Source organism: Sceloporus undulatus, chromosome 2 (genome assembly GCF_019175285.1).
Source record: "Sceloporus undulatus isolate JIND9_A2432 ecotype Alabama chromosome 2, SceUnd_v1.1, whole genome shotgun sequence".
Taxonomy (NCBI): domain Eukaryota; kingdom Metazoa; phylum Chordata; class Lepidosauria; order Squamata; family Phrynosomatidae; genus Sceloporus; species Sceloporus undulatus.
This window is the reverse complement of record NC_056523.1, coordinates 8,338,389-8,357,496: the sequence shown is the minus strand read 5'-3', so window position 1 is coordinate 8,357,496 and position 19,108 is coordinate 8,338,389. Positions and strand designations below refer to the sequence as shown.

The following is a 19,108-nucleotide window of genomic DNA, read 5'->3' as shown; positions in this document are numbered from 1 at the left end:
AAAATAACCCGCTTCAAATTACCACAGGGGAAATACCAATGGGAACGAAAACAGGGTAAAAAAACCCAGGTCTGTTTGCACCCGTTTTTAATAGGAACGATGGGTCAGATTTGAGTCAGAATCCAAGTAAGAATTCGAGTCAGAATCTCAGCGAAATAAGCCGCTTTTTTTGCCCAGTGGGAATGGGGCCCAGGCCACCTTTAAACAAATTGCATGAGGACCCCTGTGCTATTTAATGTACATTTTTTTTAAAAATCTGTTTTTTTCAAAAGCAGAAGTGGACTTTCAGCCACTACCATGGGGGCATGTTGTTCATGTATTCCCTGTGGGACATGAGAAACAGAAAATCTGCTTTTGGACTCCCCTCCATTGCCCATCTGTTCTAGCACTCTGCCCTCCAAAACCACTGCAGAAATCATCCAGTTTGAGACCACTTTAACTGCCTTTGCTCAGTGCTAGAGGGCTGTAGAGACCACCCCTAAGCGGCAGCCTGCAGCCACCTCTTTCTTTGCCAGATTGGGACCCATCAACTGCATGATGCAGCCCCAATCTGACCTTTCTGCGGCACAAAAAGGAGCCACAAAAAGGCTCCTTTCTGTGCCATGGAAAGGGTGCCATAGCTGCCAACACTGCAGCTTTTCTGCGCTCCTTTGGTGCTGTGTCGTCTGGATGCAGTGCCAGAAGAGTGCTGTGATGACGCCTGCTGTGTGGTGGGGCAGGTGGGGTCATGCCGGCATGGGAGCAGAGTCAGGGCATGCATCGTGCAGATGCCATGCCTCCAGTCCACCCCATTCCAGCCTTTATGCCCAGTCTGTACAGCCTGGTAGTTTGTTGTGGCACCAGAACTCTCTGACAGAGAAGGCTCAATGTCTCACAAAACTACAGTTCCTAGAATTCCCTCACACTGAGCCAGGACAGTTAAAGCAGTCTCAAACAGGATTATTTCTGCAATATGTTTTGTAGCATGGTCTCTACTTCCACTGAAATCAGTTTAGAAAAATACCGGAAATGCCTGGAATTTTACACATGATCATGTATATCCTCTGCTTCACCACCCCTCAGCAATCACTGAACCTAGGTAGCCTGACCTCCAGCTGATTCACAGTTCAAAACATGCCACCCTTTCTTTTCTTCCACTTTCCACCCTGCACTATGTGAAGTCAGTTTCTTTTTGGTGCTCCATTGCCCCCTCAAAAACTGGCTATCATATTCTCTCTGTTCATAAGGGTATCCCATTGCAAAGGCTTGGAGGAGACTTCCAGGGAACCTTTCACACTATACCAGTGGTTCCTAAATTTTGGTCCTCCAGATGTTTTGGACTTCAGCTCCCAGAATTCCTTACTGCCATTTGGATGTGGCACAGCCGTCACATCAAAATTGTTTTGATCTGTGTATAAGTCAACCCAGGTTTCTTGGGATCCCAGCTTTTCCCAGTTTTTCTCCTGTGTGATAAAGTCCATAATCCAGTGCTCCAACCTCTTAAAAATATTGCCTCACATCTCCTAAGAAGCCTGGGGGCATTTTGTCCATGGGAGAGAGGTTTTAGGTCCAGAGGAAGGCCTTTAAAAGCGGGAAGTAACTCACAAGAAAGACACCTGCCGGTGGTGTTTTCCTCTGTGGCAAAATTGCCCACTACAGAGAAAAGGGATAGCGGTGGTCATAAACTTCCTTTTTTAGGAGTTTATGATATGAAGGAGATCAGGAGTTTATTCCATGAATATCCCGGACAAATCACGTAATTACACGAAGCAATATCACACGACGTCGCACAAAACTCGCTATTAAAGCGGTCACAAGAAAGCATTAACACGCATCTTTTTATTTTCAGGTTTTCAGCAACAATGCATTTCTGATATCACTTTATTTGCGCAATTCTGTGCGCTCATCATTCGTGTGATTACGTTTTCGCTTGATTTGCAGGATGTTTAAATGCGCTTTAATCTCTCTTTAATGCCGAAATCAGCCCCAGTGTGATAAACTCTGTTGAGAAAAAAGGAGGCAGAAATCAGGATGGAGGGTATGGTAAGGAGTGCAGCTACATCTGGAAGAAAAATAACAAGGCACCTCAAAATGTAGGACATTCAAGAAAAATGTAGGGCATGACCCATTAGAGTTAAAAACACTCACATAAAGATAAATTCATGCTGCTTAGTTGTAGCCTTCAAAAGGGAGGATACTTTGGAATGCCTCCTGGACCAAAAAGGTTGAAATGTAGGACATGTCCTGGAAAAAGAGGCCCCATCTGGTCGACCAGGTCCTGCCTGGGTTGACCAGAAGTCCTAAACACAAAGGAGGTCAAGGCACCTCAAAATGTAGGACATTGCAGAAAACGGTAGTCCATGACCAAATAAGAGTGCAAAAAATACTCCTATGAATTCATGTTCCTTAGTTATGCTCAAAATAGAGGACATTTGGAAATCCATCCTGGACAGAAGTTGAAATAGAGGACTGATCCTGCAAAAGGAAGACCATTTGCAATCCCACCTGGACAGAAAGTTGAAATAGAGGACAGGTCCTGGGAAAAGAGGACCTTTTAAAAATTCCTCCAGGACAGAAGGTTGAAATAGGACAGGCCCTGGAAAAGGAGGACCTTTTGGAAAAACTCCTGAACAGAAAAGGTTGAAATAGAGGACAGGTCCTGGAAAATGAGAACCTTTGGCAATTCCTCTTGGACAGAAGTTGAAATAGAGGACAGGTCTTGGAAAAGAAGGACCTTTTGGAATTCCTCCTAGATAGAAATTGAAATAGAGGACAGATCCTGGGAAAGGAGGATACTTTAGAATTCCTCCTAGACTGAAAAGGTTGAAGTAGAGGACAGGTCCTGGAAAAGGAGGACACTTTTAAATTCCTCCTGGATAGAAAAGGTTCAAAGGTAAGACAAGTCCTGGAAAAGGAGAATATTTTTGCAAATCCTCCTGGACAGAAAAGATTTGAAAAAGTCGGACAGGTCCTGGAAAAGGAGGACTGCCTTGCAAGTCATTGATGCCATTGATGGAAAAACTCTCCAGAGAAATCAATGCAAATAGGATTCACCACTAGGGGGCCACACTGAGAGGCAATGGAAGCCCGCTTGTGCTGGAGGGGGACGGCCAGCAGAGGGCGCCGGGGCTCCCTTTCTGGCCACTGCATGGCCGGGGCGCATGCGCGGTGCCTTCTAAGAGGGCTGCTCCAGGCCTGGGAAGAAGGAGGACTCAGTGCAGGTAGGCGCTCTGCCCAGTTGCAAGAAGCCTTGCAGCAGCCTGGTCTCCTTGCAAGGCTTGCAAATGCAATAGGACTTTGCATGCAAATAGGACTTTTCTCTTATTGTTGTTGTGTTATAATGTGCCTTCAAGTGCTTCCAACTTTATGCCCACTCCTATCATGTTTTTTTTGGGGGGAAACGATTTGTCCAGAGGGGTTTTTTTGCCATTGCTTTCCCTTTGAGGCTGAGAGAGTGTGACTTGGCCCAAGGTCACCTTAGTGAGTTTCCATGGCTGAGACCCTGGTCTCTAGATTCATAGTCCCAACACCCAAACCACTGTGCCACTCTGGTGTTTACTTCCCCTGCAAATATGCATTTGATTTAGGTTCCACACTGCAGAAATAACCCAGTTTTAGATTGGTTTAATTGCCCTGGTTCTAGAATAGTAGAGAATGCTGGGAATTGTAGTTTGCTTTGGCACCAGGGCGCTCTCTCTCTCTCTCTCTCTATCTATCTCTATCTGACAGAGAAGACTCAATGTCTCACAAAACTACAGTTCCCAGGATTCCCAGGGCTGTAAATATGCATTTGACTAGGATCCACACTGCAGAAATAATCCAGTTTGTGACCACTTTAACTGCCCTGGGTGAGTGCTAGGGAATTTTGGGAACTGTAGTTTGCTGGGGCCCCAGAGCTCGAAGTCTTGTAAAACTACAGTTCCCAGGATTCCCTAGCATTGAGCCAGGGCAGTTAAAGCAGTCTCAAACTGGATGATTTCTGCAGTGTGTTCTGGGCCATTTATTCTCTTCCTACAGAAACCTTTTTTTGTACTATATAATTCTGATCTGTTGCTTTTCTTTTCAGTGGCAAACCTCCTCTGAAGAAACTTGCCAAGAAAACTCCATGATAGGGTCGCCATAAATCAGAAACGACTTTGGAGGCACAAAACAACAACAACGACAACAAAATAACAGCAATATCTTGAATATTTCTATCACAACTGCTTGGTATGTAGCTGCAAGAGCAGCTGCTATTATCTTCCAACCAGCCTACCTGTGCGCAAGAATATTGTTATTGTTGTTATTAATTAATTAATTAACTAATTAATTATTCACACAGACCTCGTTCCCAATTCTGTGACTCAAGACATCTAATTAAAAAAATAGCCATGTAAATAAAAGCTCATAAACATGTTGATGTTGTTGTGTGCCTTCATGCCATTTGTTCAGATTTGTTAGGGGTTTGCCTTTGCCTCCCTTTGAGGCTGAGAGAGTGTTGTATAAAATTACATTAAAAATATGCAAAAGTTAAAAGGAATGACTAAAAAAAGAAAAAGAAATACTGCATATAAAAGCCAGCCTATCATCATTATTATGAGAAAAAAGTCAAAGAAGGAAACAAGGTAAAAGGAAAATGATAGAGAGAAGGACTAAGAGAAAGAGAGAGAGAGAGAGAGAAGAGGTAAATTAAGGTTAAAAAAGGAATGAGAGAGAAAATAGAGTCTATATGATTTAAGTAGATTAAATTGTAAAAGGATATGGGAGAAGAAGAATGAAGAAGAAGGGAAATGTAGTAACAAATGCGGAAGAAATAAATGAAACAGAAAGGCAGATAATGGAATTTACCATGTAATATAATGTAGAAAAGTATGATAATGTTAACAATTATGGATGAAATTTTGCTGAATAATGATAATTTTAAAAAATTAAATGCATGCATAAATAAAAATGTCTTAGTGTGCCGGTTTATCTGTTTAAACTATCAAGTGAAAGAGGATAATTTTAAATCCTGACATATAATCTGGATTTCCCCCCTATAAATTCAAGACCAGCCTCAATTCCTTGTGTGCTGCATGTGGACAAGGCATTGTGTGCTACAGCTAATGTGTGTATTTTCTACGATTTGAACAGGTGGGATGGATACTTTCATTGTCGAATTCTGCTATAAAAACGTCAGCGTGAAAGAGGATGGGAATAACTTCACTGCCAGTTGCCGAATTTGTCCAAACAAGACCATCTCGGGGAGCATAAGGAGTTCCAGCAACTTTTTGAAACATGTCAAAGTAAGTCAGCCTTGCAATACTATCCAACGTAGTATTCAATGGTTCGGGTTCAAAGGCTCAGGATGGCCTATGTTGGTTCTCTTACTTCTGCCTTTTTTATCCTCACAACAACCATGTGAGGTGGGTCAGTGAATAGAGAATGAGTGACCCAGGTTTTTATTTATTTATTTATTTATTATATTAATTTGTATCCTGCTTTTCTCCCAAAGTGGCTTGTAGTCTTTAAAACTTACCGTTAAAAACTTACAAAAGTGACAATAAAAATTAAAATAAAACTGTTGCAAAATTAAAACAGATCAATTGTTCAAAAATAGAATATAGTTAAAAACTGTATACATTAAAACAACATACCACCCCCAGGACGTTGTTTAAAAGCTTTCTGTTCTATATGTCTCTCCAAACAAAAAGGTGACCTTAGTGGCTCCTCCAGCGCAGTTTTATGGTCAGTGTCTGTCGGACATTGACCACAGAGTTGCATTGGAGGACGTAGAGATTCCTAGAGAGGTGTCCCCCCAGGTAAAAACATGGTGTTTTTGTTATTTGTGGTTTTCCCATATTCATGGGAGTCTTGCGCCCCTAACTCTAGCGGATATGGAGGGACAGGTGTATTAGCAAAGTATTTTGGCTTCAGCTTTTTTCTGTTGCTCTAAACAAAAATGAGCTGTGCCCAAGGTGGCGGTTAAGAACACTCAATCATCACCATTCTTATTCTTTCGCCTTAAATGTTTCCTACCCTTATTTTTAGCTGTCTCTTCCGTTATAATTTTTAAAGCTTACTTTTAGCTTGGAGAAGAGAAGGGTAAGAGGTGATATGATAGCCCTGTTTAAATATTTGAAAGGAAGTCATATTGAGGAGGGAGCAAGCTTGTTTTCTGCTGCTCTAGAGAAAAGAACCCGGAACAATGGATGCAAGCTACAGGAAAAGAGATTCCACCTCAACATTAGGAAGAACTTCCTGACAGTAAGGGCTGTTCAACAGTGGAACAAACTCCCTCGAAGTGTAGTGGAGTCTCCTTCCTTAGAGGTCTTCAAACAGAGGCTAGATGGCCATTGGTCAGGGATGCTTTGATTGTGATTTCCTGCATGGCAGGGGGTTGGACTGGATGACCCTTGTGGTCTCTTCCAACTCTACGATTCTATGATTCTACTATATTTTATATTGTTTTGTTTTTATGGTTTATGATTTTACGTTCTCTCTAGGAATCTCTAGCTCCCCCAGCACAACTCTGCCAGAAGTTGCCCACAGAGTTGCACTGGAGAACCTAGATGTTCCTAGAGAAAACACTTCTCTAGGCATTTGTAGGCCCTCCAGTGTAATTCTATTGTCAATGTCTGGCAGATGTTGACCATAGAGTTGCACTGGATAACCTGAAGATTCCTAAAGAGGTCCTCTCTTAGGCAATAAGAATATTGCTTTTTAATTTGTGGAGTTCCCACATTCACTGGGATCCTTCACCCCTAACTCCAGCAAATGTGGGGGGACTACTTTACTTTAGAGCGAGACAGTAAGATACCCCAGATGCATTGCCAGTAATTTTTATTGGTCATTTTGCTAGCTGGACCTTTCTCTGATAAACTCAAGGCAATACATGTGACCTTCTTACTTCCCATTGTATCTTCACAACAACCTCATGAAGTAGGATAGAGAGACTTTGAATGGGTCATGGCAACCCTGCTTTGCTGCGTCCACTCTGGCTGTGTCCACACTGCAGAAATATTCTGGTTTGACGCCACTTTATCTGCCATCACTCAGTGCTGTGGAATTCTGGGAATTGTAATTTGTTGTGGCAACAAACTACAATTCCCGGAATTTCATAGCATTGAGCCATGGCAGCTAAAGTGTTGAACAGTAGTATTTCTTCAGTGCGGATCCATTCTTTGTCACCCAAGCTGCAGTCCAGCACTGTAACCACTGCACCCCATTGCCACTCACTGCTGCCCATTATTTTAAATAACAATGTTCCAAGACCCCCACTTGCTTGCTCTGATGTTTACCATTTAATTTCTCATTACAGGTGAGACACCCCCTCCGATTCCAGGAGTACGAAAGGAGGAAGGATGTGACTTGGAAGAAGAAAAAGAGGGTATAATAGAAGGTTGAATGCTAGAGGGACCTACTATTTTTTAACACAATTTGGATGATGAAACAAGGGAGGGGAGGAAAAGGTTTAGAAAGAGATATTATGTTGATGTGCTCTCGAGAAAGCAGATTCACCCCTTCCTTTGGGGATGGTGTGGGAAACAAGTATAAATTAAGACTAAATATCACTAAAGTAGAGTTGTAAGGGAAAGTGTAGTAATTATTGATTATTTCTCTGGTGTTGCAGTATTTAAATGCCACTGTCTTGCAACCATTCACACCCACAAGGTTGTGAGTTCAACCCCAAGCAGGCCTCCAGGGTCCACTCAGCCTAGCATCCTTCTGTAGGTCGCTAGAATGAATAACCCAGCATGTTGGGAGCAGTTGGCTTAACACATTGTAAACCGCTTAGGGAGTGCTTAAGTGCACTGATAAGCGGTATAGAAATGTACTTGCTATTTCTATATAATAATTACATATATTAGTGTTGGAAGGGACCACAAGAGTCATCTAGTTCACTCGCCCTACCATGCAGGAAAACACGACTACAGCACTCCCTAAATTACATGCTCAGACTTTTGGGTTTGTGTAGTGTAAACACCACGCAGCTCGGGAGGAGTTGGCGATTTATAAATAATGTAGACAAGCCCTGAGACAAGACTGTCTCGGGGCGGGGACGTAGCTAGGATTTTAGGAAGGGGGGGGTCCAGACTAAGTACCACCATTATAATGGGGCTTGAGTGCGGCGGTGCAGCAGCACACACCATTCATTTTTCTAATGGAAGGGGGGGGGTCCGGACCCCAAGACCGCCCCCCCTCCGGCTACATCCCTGCTTGGGAGATAGTGAGATCCTCTTCACTGGAGATATTTAAGCCATCGCTCATCCATTACAGCAAAAGGCTTTTGACCCTACCAACCCTGCTTTGATGCCAATACCGCTCTTTGCCATGCTTTAAAAAGAGGGCCTCGCTGTTGTTTTAGGTGCTGGCTGAATACGAGGAGGCAGCAGCGAGTTCCACCGAGGCCGAGGCCTCACCGTCTGTTTCCAGAGACAGGCAGCTGTCCAGAAACATCAAGAGGGAAGAAGATGGAAGAGATTCCATGTACCTGGGTAAGGTGCCTGTGTCCTTGAGATGCTTTTGAACTTTGCGATTTTCCCACATAGTGTTGGACTATGACTCTGAAGACCAGGGTTCGAATCTCTGCTCAGCCATGAAAACCCAGTGAGCGACCTTGGGCAAGTCACACACTCTTGGAATCAAATCTGGCCATGAAAACCCTGTGATAAGTTCACCTTAGGGTCATCATAACTCAGAGGTGATTTGAAAGCACAATTAGGCTGTATTGTATGTTGCCTGTTGGGAGCTTGTTTGGGCCCTCCACCTTTGGGTAGAAAAATGTGATATAAAAATATAAATAGCTATGGAATGTGCAATGCCACCTCAGTTCCCCCCTCTTCTTACATGGCCTGATGTACGTTCCTATTACTGGGGGAAGAAGGAGAGCTGATTTTCTTCAGCCACCCTTAGACTGTGGAATGAGCTGCCGGAAGAGTTTTGACAGCTGAATAATGCTGTCTGAATTTAAAACCAGGTTTATCCAAAGAATTTTTAAATTGTGAATTTGGATGCTGAATTTTAAATGTGGACTGTTTTAAATTGCATATGTCTTATATCACTTTTTAAATTGTTGAATGTTTTTATTAAAGTGGGTTAACTGATATTGTTCATTGTAGATTTGTTGTTCGCTGCCTCAATCCATGAAAAGGATATAAGAAATCATAGAATCATAGAATTGGAAGAGACCACAAGGGCCATCCAGTCCAACCCCCTGCCATGCAGGAACTATCAATCAAAGCATCCCCAACAGATGGCCCTCTAGCCTCTGTTTAAGGACCTCCAAGGAAGGAGATTCCACCACTCTCCGAGGGAGCATGTTCTACCATCCAACATCCCTTACTGTCAGGAAGTTCCTCCTAATATCGAGATGGAATCGCTTTTCCTGTAGCTTGCATCCATTGTTCTGGGTCCTGTTCTCTGGAGCAGCAGAAAACAAGCTTGCTCCCTCCTCAATATGACATCCCTTCAAATATTTAAACAGGGCGATCATATCACCTCTTAATCTTCTTTTCTCCAGGCTAAACATCCCCAGCTCCCTAAGTCGTTCCTCATATGACATGGTTTCCAGACCCTTCACCATTTTAATTGCCCTCCTTTGGACACGCTCCAGTTTCTCAATGTCCTTTTTGAATTGTGGTGCCAGAACTGGACACAGTATTCCAGGTGGGGCCTGACTAAAGCAGAATACAGTGGCACTATTACTTCTCTTGATCTAGACACTATATTTTTATTGATGCAACCTAAAATTGCATTGGCCTTTTTAGCTGCCGCATCACACTGTTGACTCATGTTCAACTTGTGGTCTACTTGGACTCCAAGATCCCTTTCACATGTGGTCTCATTCAGCCAGCTGTCCCCCATCCTATATCTGTGCATTTCATTTTTCCTCCCTAAGTGCAGTACCTTACATTTCTCCGTGTTGAAGTTCATTTTATTAGTTTTGGCCCAGCTTTCGAATCTATTAAGGTCATTCTGAATTTTGATCCTGTCCTCTGGAGTATTAGCTATTCCTCCTAATTTGTTGTCATCTGCAAATTTGATGAGTGTGCCCCCAGTTTTGTCCTCCAAGTCATTGATAAAGATGTTGAATAGCACTGGGCCTAGGACAGAGCCCTGTGGGACCCCACTGGTCACTTCTCTCCGGGATGAAAAGGAGCCATTGTTGAGCACCCTTTGGGTTCGTCCGGTCAACCAATTACAAATCCATGTAACAGTTGCCTTCTCTAGCACACATTTGCCAAGCTTTGGCAAGTAAGAATGTCATGGGAAACCTTGTCAAAGGTCTTACTGAAATCAAGATATATTATAATCATCATCATGATAGAATCATAGAGTTGGAAGAGACTTCAAGGGCCATCCAGTCCAACCCCCTGCCATGCAGGAACACACAATCAGATGATGATGATAATGATGATTTTATTCAGTGGGTGAAAATATTATAATGAGTTTTGGAGTTCTTTTAAATGATCTTTCAGGGAGCCCATTGTAGCCTTGTGTCTCTGAAACAGGATGTGTTGTGTAATTCAACGGTCACATCCAGAAGTACCTAGGGCATTTTGTGGTCTGGAGTTCCTGAAGGTTCACACCAAATACAACTTGCCAAATGTCTCCCTGTTTGTTTTGCTGCAACAGACTAACATGGCTACACTTCTCCCTCATTTTTATTTGTCTTTTAAATGACTTGGTTCCTTTTGTCTTGCTGAAGGCAGTGGTGCTGTTGACGCAGGCTCCAGCCTGCTAGAGCCTGAGACATCATTGGTTGTATGCAGCGCTGACACGTCACCAACTGCTACAGAGGTGACACTGCACCAGGACTCGATGTACGAACAAGACATAGAGCAGCTATCCATACCCACACCCATCATCCAGCAAGTGCCCTGGTCAGGCTTTGAGAAGGCCTTTACCTTTGTGCGTCAAAAAGGGAAAAATGTAATTGTGCAGTGCAATTATTGTCTGCCGGCCATCAAAAACGTGAGCTCAGCCATTACGTCTGCCTCCAATGTGAAGAAACATCTTGAGGTAAGTATTCAGACGGTTCCGGAAAAAAACTCATTCTGCAAGAGCAGATTTCATGTAATCAAGCACAAGAGAATACAATTTCTGATTACAGAGACATCGCTGCAAATTTCAATTGAGACAGTTCAGTTTGAATATAAAATCAAATCTTCGGTACAAGGACACCATCTTTCATTTCTTTGAAATCCTGGAACATATGGAAAATGATCACCTCCCTCTGATAGTATCCCTACAACCAATTCTTGAACTAATTAAAACAGTAAATCTAACAGGGGAACTGTTAGGAGAGAGGAGGCTGAAGTGGTCTATTAGACTGAGTAGCACTATACAAGAGAAATTAAACAGCAATTTTCTGTCAAGTATGCGCCAGCATTTCTATGATAAATCAAATCATTTAGATATCTATCAACAAATTGTGACAGAACTCAGACAGGCAAAAATTTTCAGCCCACAGATAACGGATGGTTTGATGCAGAATGCAAGATAGCCAAAAAAGATCCGGCTAAAAAGATAAGGGAATCCTGCAAATACCCATTTAGTAAGAACATGGAAAATTTAACTAATTTCAGGCTGAAATATAAAAGTCTTTTACAAGCCAAGAAAGCTAATTATACAAAATCACAGTGGCGGGATGTGGAACTTGCAGTAATAGAATGGAAGGAAGACAAATTCTGGGAAATTGTTATTCACGGCTTTAAAAAAGCAAAAAATATACAGGAAACCTCAATCACTGCCCCAGAGCGATTAAATATTTCTCCAACATTTTTCACACTCATTCAAGCCCTTCAGAAGCGGTCTAGATAGATAAAAGATTTTTCTAATGGCAACCAGTCACAGCCAATGAGATAAAATGTTTAATTGCTTCATTGAAATCCAAGAAAGCAGCGGGAGAGGATATGCTTCCTGCAGAACTTTTCAAAGAATATGCTGAATGGTGGTCCCCCATCCTTGCTAATCTATTTACTACAATAAATAATTCAGGACAAATGCCTCATGGGTGGAAGACGAGTATTGTTTTTCCAATCCATAAGAAGGGAGACAGGAATGATCCACAAAACTACCGGCCAATCAGCTTCCTTGACATTACTTCAAAGCTATATGCCCAACACTTGCATCTCAAGTTAACAGAAATGGCTACAAGAAAAGCAAGTCTTATATGAAGAACAGGCAGGATTTAGAAGTGGATACAGCACTATAGATCAGTGTCTCATATTAAGCTATATTGTAAGGAAGTATACTAAAGAAAATAAGAAACATGTCTATACTGCTTTCATTGATCTTGCAGCTGCTTTCGATTCTATTAATAGAAATAGATTATGGGAAAAGCTGCATGGCTCAGAGATTGATATCAGACTTTTAAGATTGATACGGGAACTATACAGCCATACAGAAATGAGGGTTAGAGCCAGTTTAAATTGTTCCCTGACAGAAGCTTTCAAAAGAACCCGTGGAGTGAAAAGGGATGCCTTCTGGCACCTACCTTTTTAAACATCTATATGAATGATCTGGTATCTTTCTTATCTTCAGTTGATTCTCCTTCCCCAGTTATCAGCATCAGAAAGATCTTCATTCTGATGTATGCAGATGGTTTAGTGCTAATTCCCCAATCTCGTTTAGGTCTCAAAAATCTACTGAATGCTTTCAGTGTTTATTGTCATCAAGAACACTTGTCAATAAACTACTGTACTCCAAAACCAAGGTAATGGTATTTGGCAGAAACTGTCCAAAGCACAAATGGATCTTAGACCAACATAACATAGAACAAACCCAACTATTCAGATACTGTGTCTTGGCATAGTTTTTCACTGAGTCCCTTTCTTGGAAAAGGTATAGGGAGGCAGTAAAACTGAAAGCTGACAAAACAGTCAGAGCCTTGTTGAAATTCTGTTACAACCAGGGCAGCCAGTTAATTGAACCTGCCCTAAAAATTTTCAACAGTAAAGTTATTGCTCAGATGCTTTACGGTGCAGAAATATGGGGATCAGATATCAACACTGGCAAAGCCTTGGAAATATTACAAAACAAATTCATCTGAAAAGCCTATGCTTTACCAAATGGAACTCCTGCAGCTTTCTTGCGCACTGAATCCAGCTGCCCCTCAGTTAAAACAAGAATAGATTATACACAGATATTTTATCAACTAATCGTCTCTCAGCATTGTTTTACTTGGAAATGTTTAACAACCAGTTCTGGAAATCAAGTTTTCAAATTCTTTTATAAAATTATCATTTTTCTGAGTTGAAGGCTATTGTTGGCATGGATAAGAGGCAATTAAGAGAATGCCTTTTTTGGACTGATTCAAGAAGAGATCTGCAGTCAATTAGGACCTCACAATTTTCCTTTTGGTTCTCCTTTTTGAAAACTGAACATGTTAGAGCCAGATATTTGACTAAACTCAAGCCTTCACTGAGCTATGACTTCAAGTAATGCCTACTACAGTTTTAGACGGACGCTATAATAAAGTGCCTTTTGAGAACAGACTATGCATCTGCAGTCAGTCTCAGATGGAGGATATTGTTCATTACTTGTTAATTTGTCCCTTGTACAGCAACCCTAGAAAGAAATTTTTAACACCCTTGCTGACAAACAAAAGTGGGAGCCCTCCTGTTGATTCGGTCCAATTCCTTTTGAGTGATACCAATGACTATGTAATACATAGAGTGGCTCTTTTTGCCATGGCTGCAAAAAATATTAGAAAGAGAGAGCTAAATTGCCATGAAGATGCAAAATATTAATTAGATTTTATGGTGATACTGTATAAGTTTACTAATATTCAGGAAAGATGTCCATTTTTCCCTTTTTATCAGTTAACTATTTTAACTGCACACTAAATGTTGGGATATTTTTGTCTTTTGTATTCTGTTCCTTTTGTTTTAAATATTTTATGCTTTTTGATAAGCTCATTTTGTCAGGGCCTTTGGCTAGTGCAATAAACGTTAACTTGACTTCTTAGAAACTGATCTAGTAACTGTCATAGATTGGACAGATGGTCAGATGAATCCTGGTGGAATACAGCCAAATAACCACAAAAACTGAGATACCTAGAATAAGAACAGAAACAAACTATTCAAATGTAGTAATACAAAAATCTAAACAATAAAAAGGTAATATTTATAAAAACCAAATACATTACATTTTAATTACAGTACAGTCACAGCCACAGCAGTATGTCCTCCAATATGACATGAATGCATCTTTTTACTGTGTTCATAATGGGTTGTCGCTATATTTTACTGATTTCTCGATATTGGTCTGTTTGTACTGTTTGCTTTGCATTTTAAATGTTTTTAAAGCTGTCTTATCTATTTTAAAATTTTGATGTGCCCTTTCATTGTTTTTTCTAGGACTAATGACTTTTTAAACCCCTTTTCCTCTTCAGAGAGCACACCCTGATAAGCTGAGAGCAATTGAAATTGCAAGGAAGGCTAGAAGACGTGGCCATATTGAAAAGCCAGTAGATTACGATGATGACCCATCTCCTGTCAAAATGCCAAAGCAGGAGCAGGAGGCGACTCTTGAGAGGGGGGGATCAGGTAGGGAGCTGGTCACACAGAGGATCCTTGACCAAAAAATTATGGATTTCATTGTAGAGGAGACCTTGCCTCTTCAAACAGTGGACAAATCAACGTTCATTGGGCTGGTTCGCCTTGGCCTTCCCAAAGACCTCACTGTTATGTGTGCCAAAACCCTGAGGGATCGAATCGAGAAGAGGACAGCTGGTATGCAAGAAACCCTGGCACATCGGATGGGTGCGGTAGCTTATGTAGCCACTACCGCGGACTGCTGGACTGATGGGAAGAAGAGTTTTTTAGGGGTGACAGCCCACTGGATCTGCCCAACAACTCTGAAGCCTGAGTTTGGGGCCTTGGCTTGCAAGCGCCTCCAAGGCTGCCCCACATATGATGTCCTGGCTAAAGCTCTGCATGACGTCCACGTCCAGTACAGGATTCACAACAAAGTTGTCTCCACAACCACGGACAGCAGCGCCAATTTTGCCAAAGCTTTCCGAGTTTTTAAGGCTAAAGAGCCAACAGATGCTGCAGACACCAGTGCTGACGATGACGACGATGATCAGGAGGAGGCTGAGGTGGATTTTGTGCCCATCTCTGAGATCCTGGAGACAGGTAACAGACAACAGGGAGAATCTGTTGATACAGAAGATTTTGGTTTGCCGCCACACCAGCGGTGTGCTAGCCACACCCTGAACCTGGTGGCCACCGAAGATATCCAAGCCATGGTTTCGGACTCCCCTCCAAATAGCCCTCTGGGCTCTTTTAGGAAACTCTTTTGTTCCTTCATGGGAAAATGCAGCAAGCTTTGGTCCAAGCAGAGCCAGTCAGCGCAGATTGCGGAGTACATCTATGAACAGTGTGGCGTGTACCTGAAGATTCCAAGCAAGGCCAGGTGGGGTTCCACCTTTGATGCCCTGAAGCAGCTCAATGAGCTCCTCTCCACTGTGCCAGAAAAAGTGGATGCCATAATGGACCAATGCTCCTTGGCCAGGATCACACCTGCAGAGAGCCTGGTGGTGCAGGAATATACGGAGATCATGGGGCCACTAGCCCAATCATTAGACATCCTGCAACGGGAGAATGGCATGTTCATGGGGTACTTGCTGCCAACACTCTACAACCTGGATCGCAAGTTACAGGGCCTAGAGAACAAACCTGTCAGGTACACCTACTGCCTCCAACTATTGAGGGGTGTGCGAGAAGCCCTAAGAAAGAGGTTTGCACCTATCTGGGAAGACAGAAAGCTCCTTCTGGCAGCCTGCCTACACCCCCGCTTCAAAGTGGACTGGTTGGAATCAGCCCAAACTGCTCAGACAAATAGGTAAGAAATTGAGAGGAAACCTCCTTGTGGATCAGATTAAAGGATTATCTGGACTGGGCTAAAAACCCACGTTCCCCTCAGCCTTGCATCATCCTGTTTCGATGACACAGGCCAAAACTCCAGGGCCAAGATTGGGTCAGATTGTGGCACACCAGACATGGATCTAGTGGATCTGTCCTGATCCTGGGGTAAACAACCTTAACCTGGGTCAGTTTGACCCCCAGTTGGACACAGACTTTTCAAAAAACTCCATGACAAACCCTGGCTGTTTAAACATCCCCACATGCTCCTTAATTTTCTGCACTGTTGCTCCTACTGAGAATCCCCTAGCACAACGTTTGACATAGAAACGGGGCCCCTGACCACATGGATGTAGTCAGGTGTCCTGTTTCCTTATCAGATACAGTGATGGGGAGCTTCTCAGTAGGAGTGATAGTGCAGAAAGATAAGAAGTGTATGCTGATGCTTGGACAGGTGTGTAAACACCTGCCTGTCCTCACGTTGGCCCAGGAACAAACCCAGTCGAGCACTTGGCTCAGCCCATGCTATCCTGGCCTACCTGCTCAGTCAATAAGGCAGGCATTGGGTACTTGTAATTTGAAATTCTGTTTCATCCCAATAGCAAGCCATCGGTCATTTCTTGTTGCTTGCCTCAAATAGGTACAAATCAGGAGCATATCATATCCATTAACTGGACACTCCAGTGGCTCTCAGGAAGTGGTAGTAGACATAGAGCTTGCAGATAATGTCAAGCGTTCTGTGATGTGTACACATTTATGTCTCTTAGAGCAAGGCCTGGGGGCTTTTGTACTCCACAAAAGCTCCTCTCTGGCCTGGGAGGGATAGGTTCCTGCCACAAAAAAGAAGAGCAGTTCAGTTTGTTTCAGCAAAACATTTAATCAATACTAACAATATCTGCATATGAAATGAAACAACCAAGTCATGTAAGCCTTGCTCAACTAAAGAGAAACCTTTCGAACCTTCTAGGGACCACTTGAAATCTTCTTCCAATATGCACCCAGGGATGACTTTTCTTTTACCAGCTTTTGTGCATTTGTTTACATGCTTAGGTTAGTTGGGGAAGCAGACTTACCTGTTCGCCCCTTTTCTTTTGTTTTTCTGTTTGCACATGATCAGTAAGGGATTCTGGTAGCTCATATTTACTTTGCCTATTCTAGGAAGCTACACACAGCTATATTAGAATCAGCTAGAGGTGAGCAAAATCCTGCTGTTTCGTGGCTCAAGCATTACTCCTGCTGCAATCCAGTCCCAAAAGTCTCTTTCTTCTCCCCTCTTTTATCATCCTTTTAGGCTGATGTGGCTAAAAAAATCCAGCTAGACAGAGAACAAGGAGGAAAGGGAAAGCTGGGTTTATGTAAAAAGACTTTAGAAGAAGGAGCTGCCTTGTCAGAGGCTTTGTTAACTGAACTATGCCTATAAAACATAGGTACACACCCAGTTAAAGACCGAAAGCCTATTTAAATAAAAGGGTCTTTGCCTGTTTGTGAAAAGTGATTGCAGAGGGATGCCAATCTGGCTTTTTGTGAGAAAAAGAGACTACAAGCTTCTGAAAAAAATATTTCCTTCAGTTTGTTAAATTAACTTATCATATCCCATAGGTACATGATGGAAGCTCTACTGAAGGCTGAAATTAGGGGTACAGTCGGGGAGGAGAATGATGAGTCTTTGGAGAAAGATCAAGAAGGAGACGATTTGGAAGATGACTTCTTCAACATACAACCCCGGGGCAGAAAGTCTGCCGTGGACACAGCCGATGAGGAGGTTCTGAGATACTTGAAGTCCCCCAGCAGGGAAGTGTCCTGTCTGCACGCTTTCCCTCGGGTCCTGCGGTGTTTTCTGCAGTTCAACACGGGCATGCCTTCAAGCGCAGCAGTGGAACGCCTCTTCAGCACAGGTGGCAGCATCTTCACAGTGAAAAGGCATGCCCTGTCAGATGAGCTCTTTGAGCAGCTGGTTCTTCTGAAGCAAAACATGGCTGCCTCAGCCTTTTAACTTTCAAGGCAGTGTTCAGAACTGCATTTCAAGAATAATTAAATCAAGGGTTGATAATACTGCTGAATGTTCTTGGATATTTTTCTACAAGTTGGTGGTAGATAGCATTTGGCTGTATTGTTGGGCCGTTTGGTTATGAGATTCTGTTTTTCTTGTGAATAATTTTTAATACTAAAATCATTTTTTGGTTTACTCTGCTCTCTTGTGTGTGTTTTGTTAAAAAAATGTTTTACTACTTTTGTTTTAAGATACCTGTGAGACCTGTTCTCTCAACATTATACAGTTACCTGAAAACAGTAATGCAAGGAAAAACACACAAATCTCCAATAATGCAATAATGCTACATCTTTAAGGTAAAACAACAACAACAAAAAACACACAAACCAAATCAAAATAATGGAAATACAATGTAAAGCTAACAGACTAAGAGGTATTAATATGAAGCAGGTAAAACCAAGCATGAGAGCCAGCACGGTGTTATCCATTTATATATATTTTTGTTGCTTTTAAGCCTTCAGGTTTTTTTCCAAATTAAAAGGGCAAAATTTTCACAGAGTGTTCCTCACAATACTTTTTCAGAGATGGGTTGCCATTGCCTTCCTCTGAGGCTGAGAGAATGGGACTTGCCCAGGGTCACCCACTGGGTTTCCATGGTTCAGTGAGGTTGTGAACCCTGGTCTCCCAGAGTCCTAATCCAACACTCAAACCACTACACCACACTGGCTCTCATCAGTTAATATATATCGTGCCTTTTCCACAAAGGTGGTGGGCTCAAGGCAGCTTAAAGAATAAACGGGATATACAGTTGTCCATCCACATTTTTGGCTTTGACTTTTGTATATTTGATTATTCATGGATTTGATTCATACGTTCTCCAGGAATCTCTAGGTCCTCCAATGTGACTCGTGTCAACTTCTGCCAAACGTCACACTGGAGAACCTAGATATTCCTAGAGAAGACACTTCCCTAGGTATTTGTAGGTCCTCCAGTGCAATTTTATGGTCACCTTCTGGCAGATCTTGACCACAGAATTGCCCTGGAGGATAGGAAGATTCCTAGAGGAGTTCTCTCAGGTTTAAAATAAAGAATATGTGTTTTTTTAATTTGAGGTTTTCCCACTTTCACGGGGGTCCTGTGCCCCTAACCCAGGGGTAGGCAACCTTTTTGAGCTGGGGTCCGGGATGCTGTCCCTCAGACAACTGGGGGGCCAGAGGCAAAAAATAAATAATTAAATAATTTTTTAAAAAATTAAATATATAAACCGGGACAAATGTAGGACAAAACTTTCAAATGGAGGACACTT

At 42.4% G+C, this 19,108-nt stretch overlaps 2 protein-coding genes across 3 annotated transcripts in view; one reads left to right on the top strand and one right to left on the bottom strand.

Annotated features, from left to right (window-relative positions):
* The first annotated feature begins 3,012 nt into the window (after nt 1–3,012).
* On the top strand, nt 3,013–17,997 carry LOC121921827. Of its 2 annotated transcripts, none has more exons than XM_042450427.1 (7): nt 3,013–3,200; nt 5,092–5,243; nt 7,259–7,327; nt 8,306–8,435; nt 10,649–10,962; nt 14,339–15,792; nt 17,412–17,997. In XM_042450427.1, the coding sequence occupies exons 1-7, from the start codon at nt 3,059–3,061 to the stop codon at nt 17,803–17,805; spliced, it is 2,655 nt and encodes an 884-aa protein (XP_042306361.1). In that variant the 5' UTR covers nt 3,013–3,058; the 3' UTR covers nt 17,806–17,997. The 2 variants fall into 2 exon arrangements, with proteins under 2 accessions (XP_042306361.1, XP_042306362.1); XM_042450428.1 differs by lacking the exon at nt 3,013–3,200 and adding an exon at nt 4,063–4,188.
* A 91-nt stretch (nt 17,998–18,088) lies between these two features.
* Nucleotides 18,089–19,108, bottom strand: part of LOC121923544 (oocyte zinc finger protein XlCOF6-like) — a 17,010-nt gene continuing 15,990 nt past the window's right edge. Inside the window, exon 4 of the mRNA XM_042454066.1 lies at nt 18,089–18,092. Coding sequence (XP_042310000.1) covers nt 18,089–18,092 — 4 coding nt within the window. The remainder of the gene's footprint in view (nt 18,093–19,108) is intronic.

Excerpts from the sequence above, each read along its gene's own strand:
- LOC121921827 (XM_042450427.1), top strand. The coding sequence starts at position 3,059 with ATGGAAGCCCGCTTGTGCTGGAGGGGGACGGCCAGCAGAGGGCGCCGG. Across the intron at positions 5,244-7,258 it reads ACTTTTTGAAACATGTCAAA|GTGAGACACCCCCTCCGATT; the intron begins GTAAGTCAGCCT and ends TTCTCATTACAG. Across the intron at positions 8,436-10,648 it reads AAGAGATTCCATGTACCTGG|GCAGTGGTGCTGTTGACGCA; the intron begins GTAAGGTGCCTG and ends GTCTTGCTGAAG.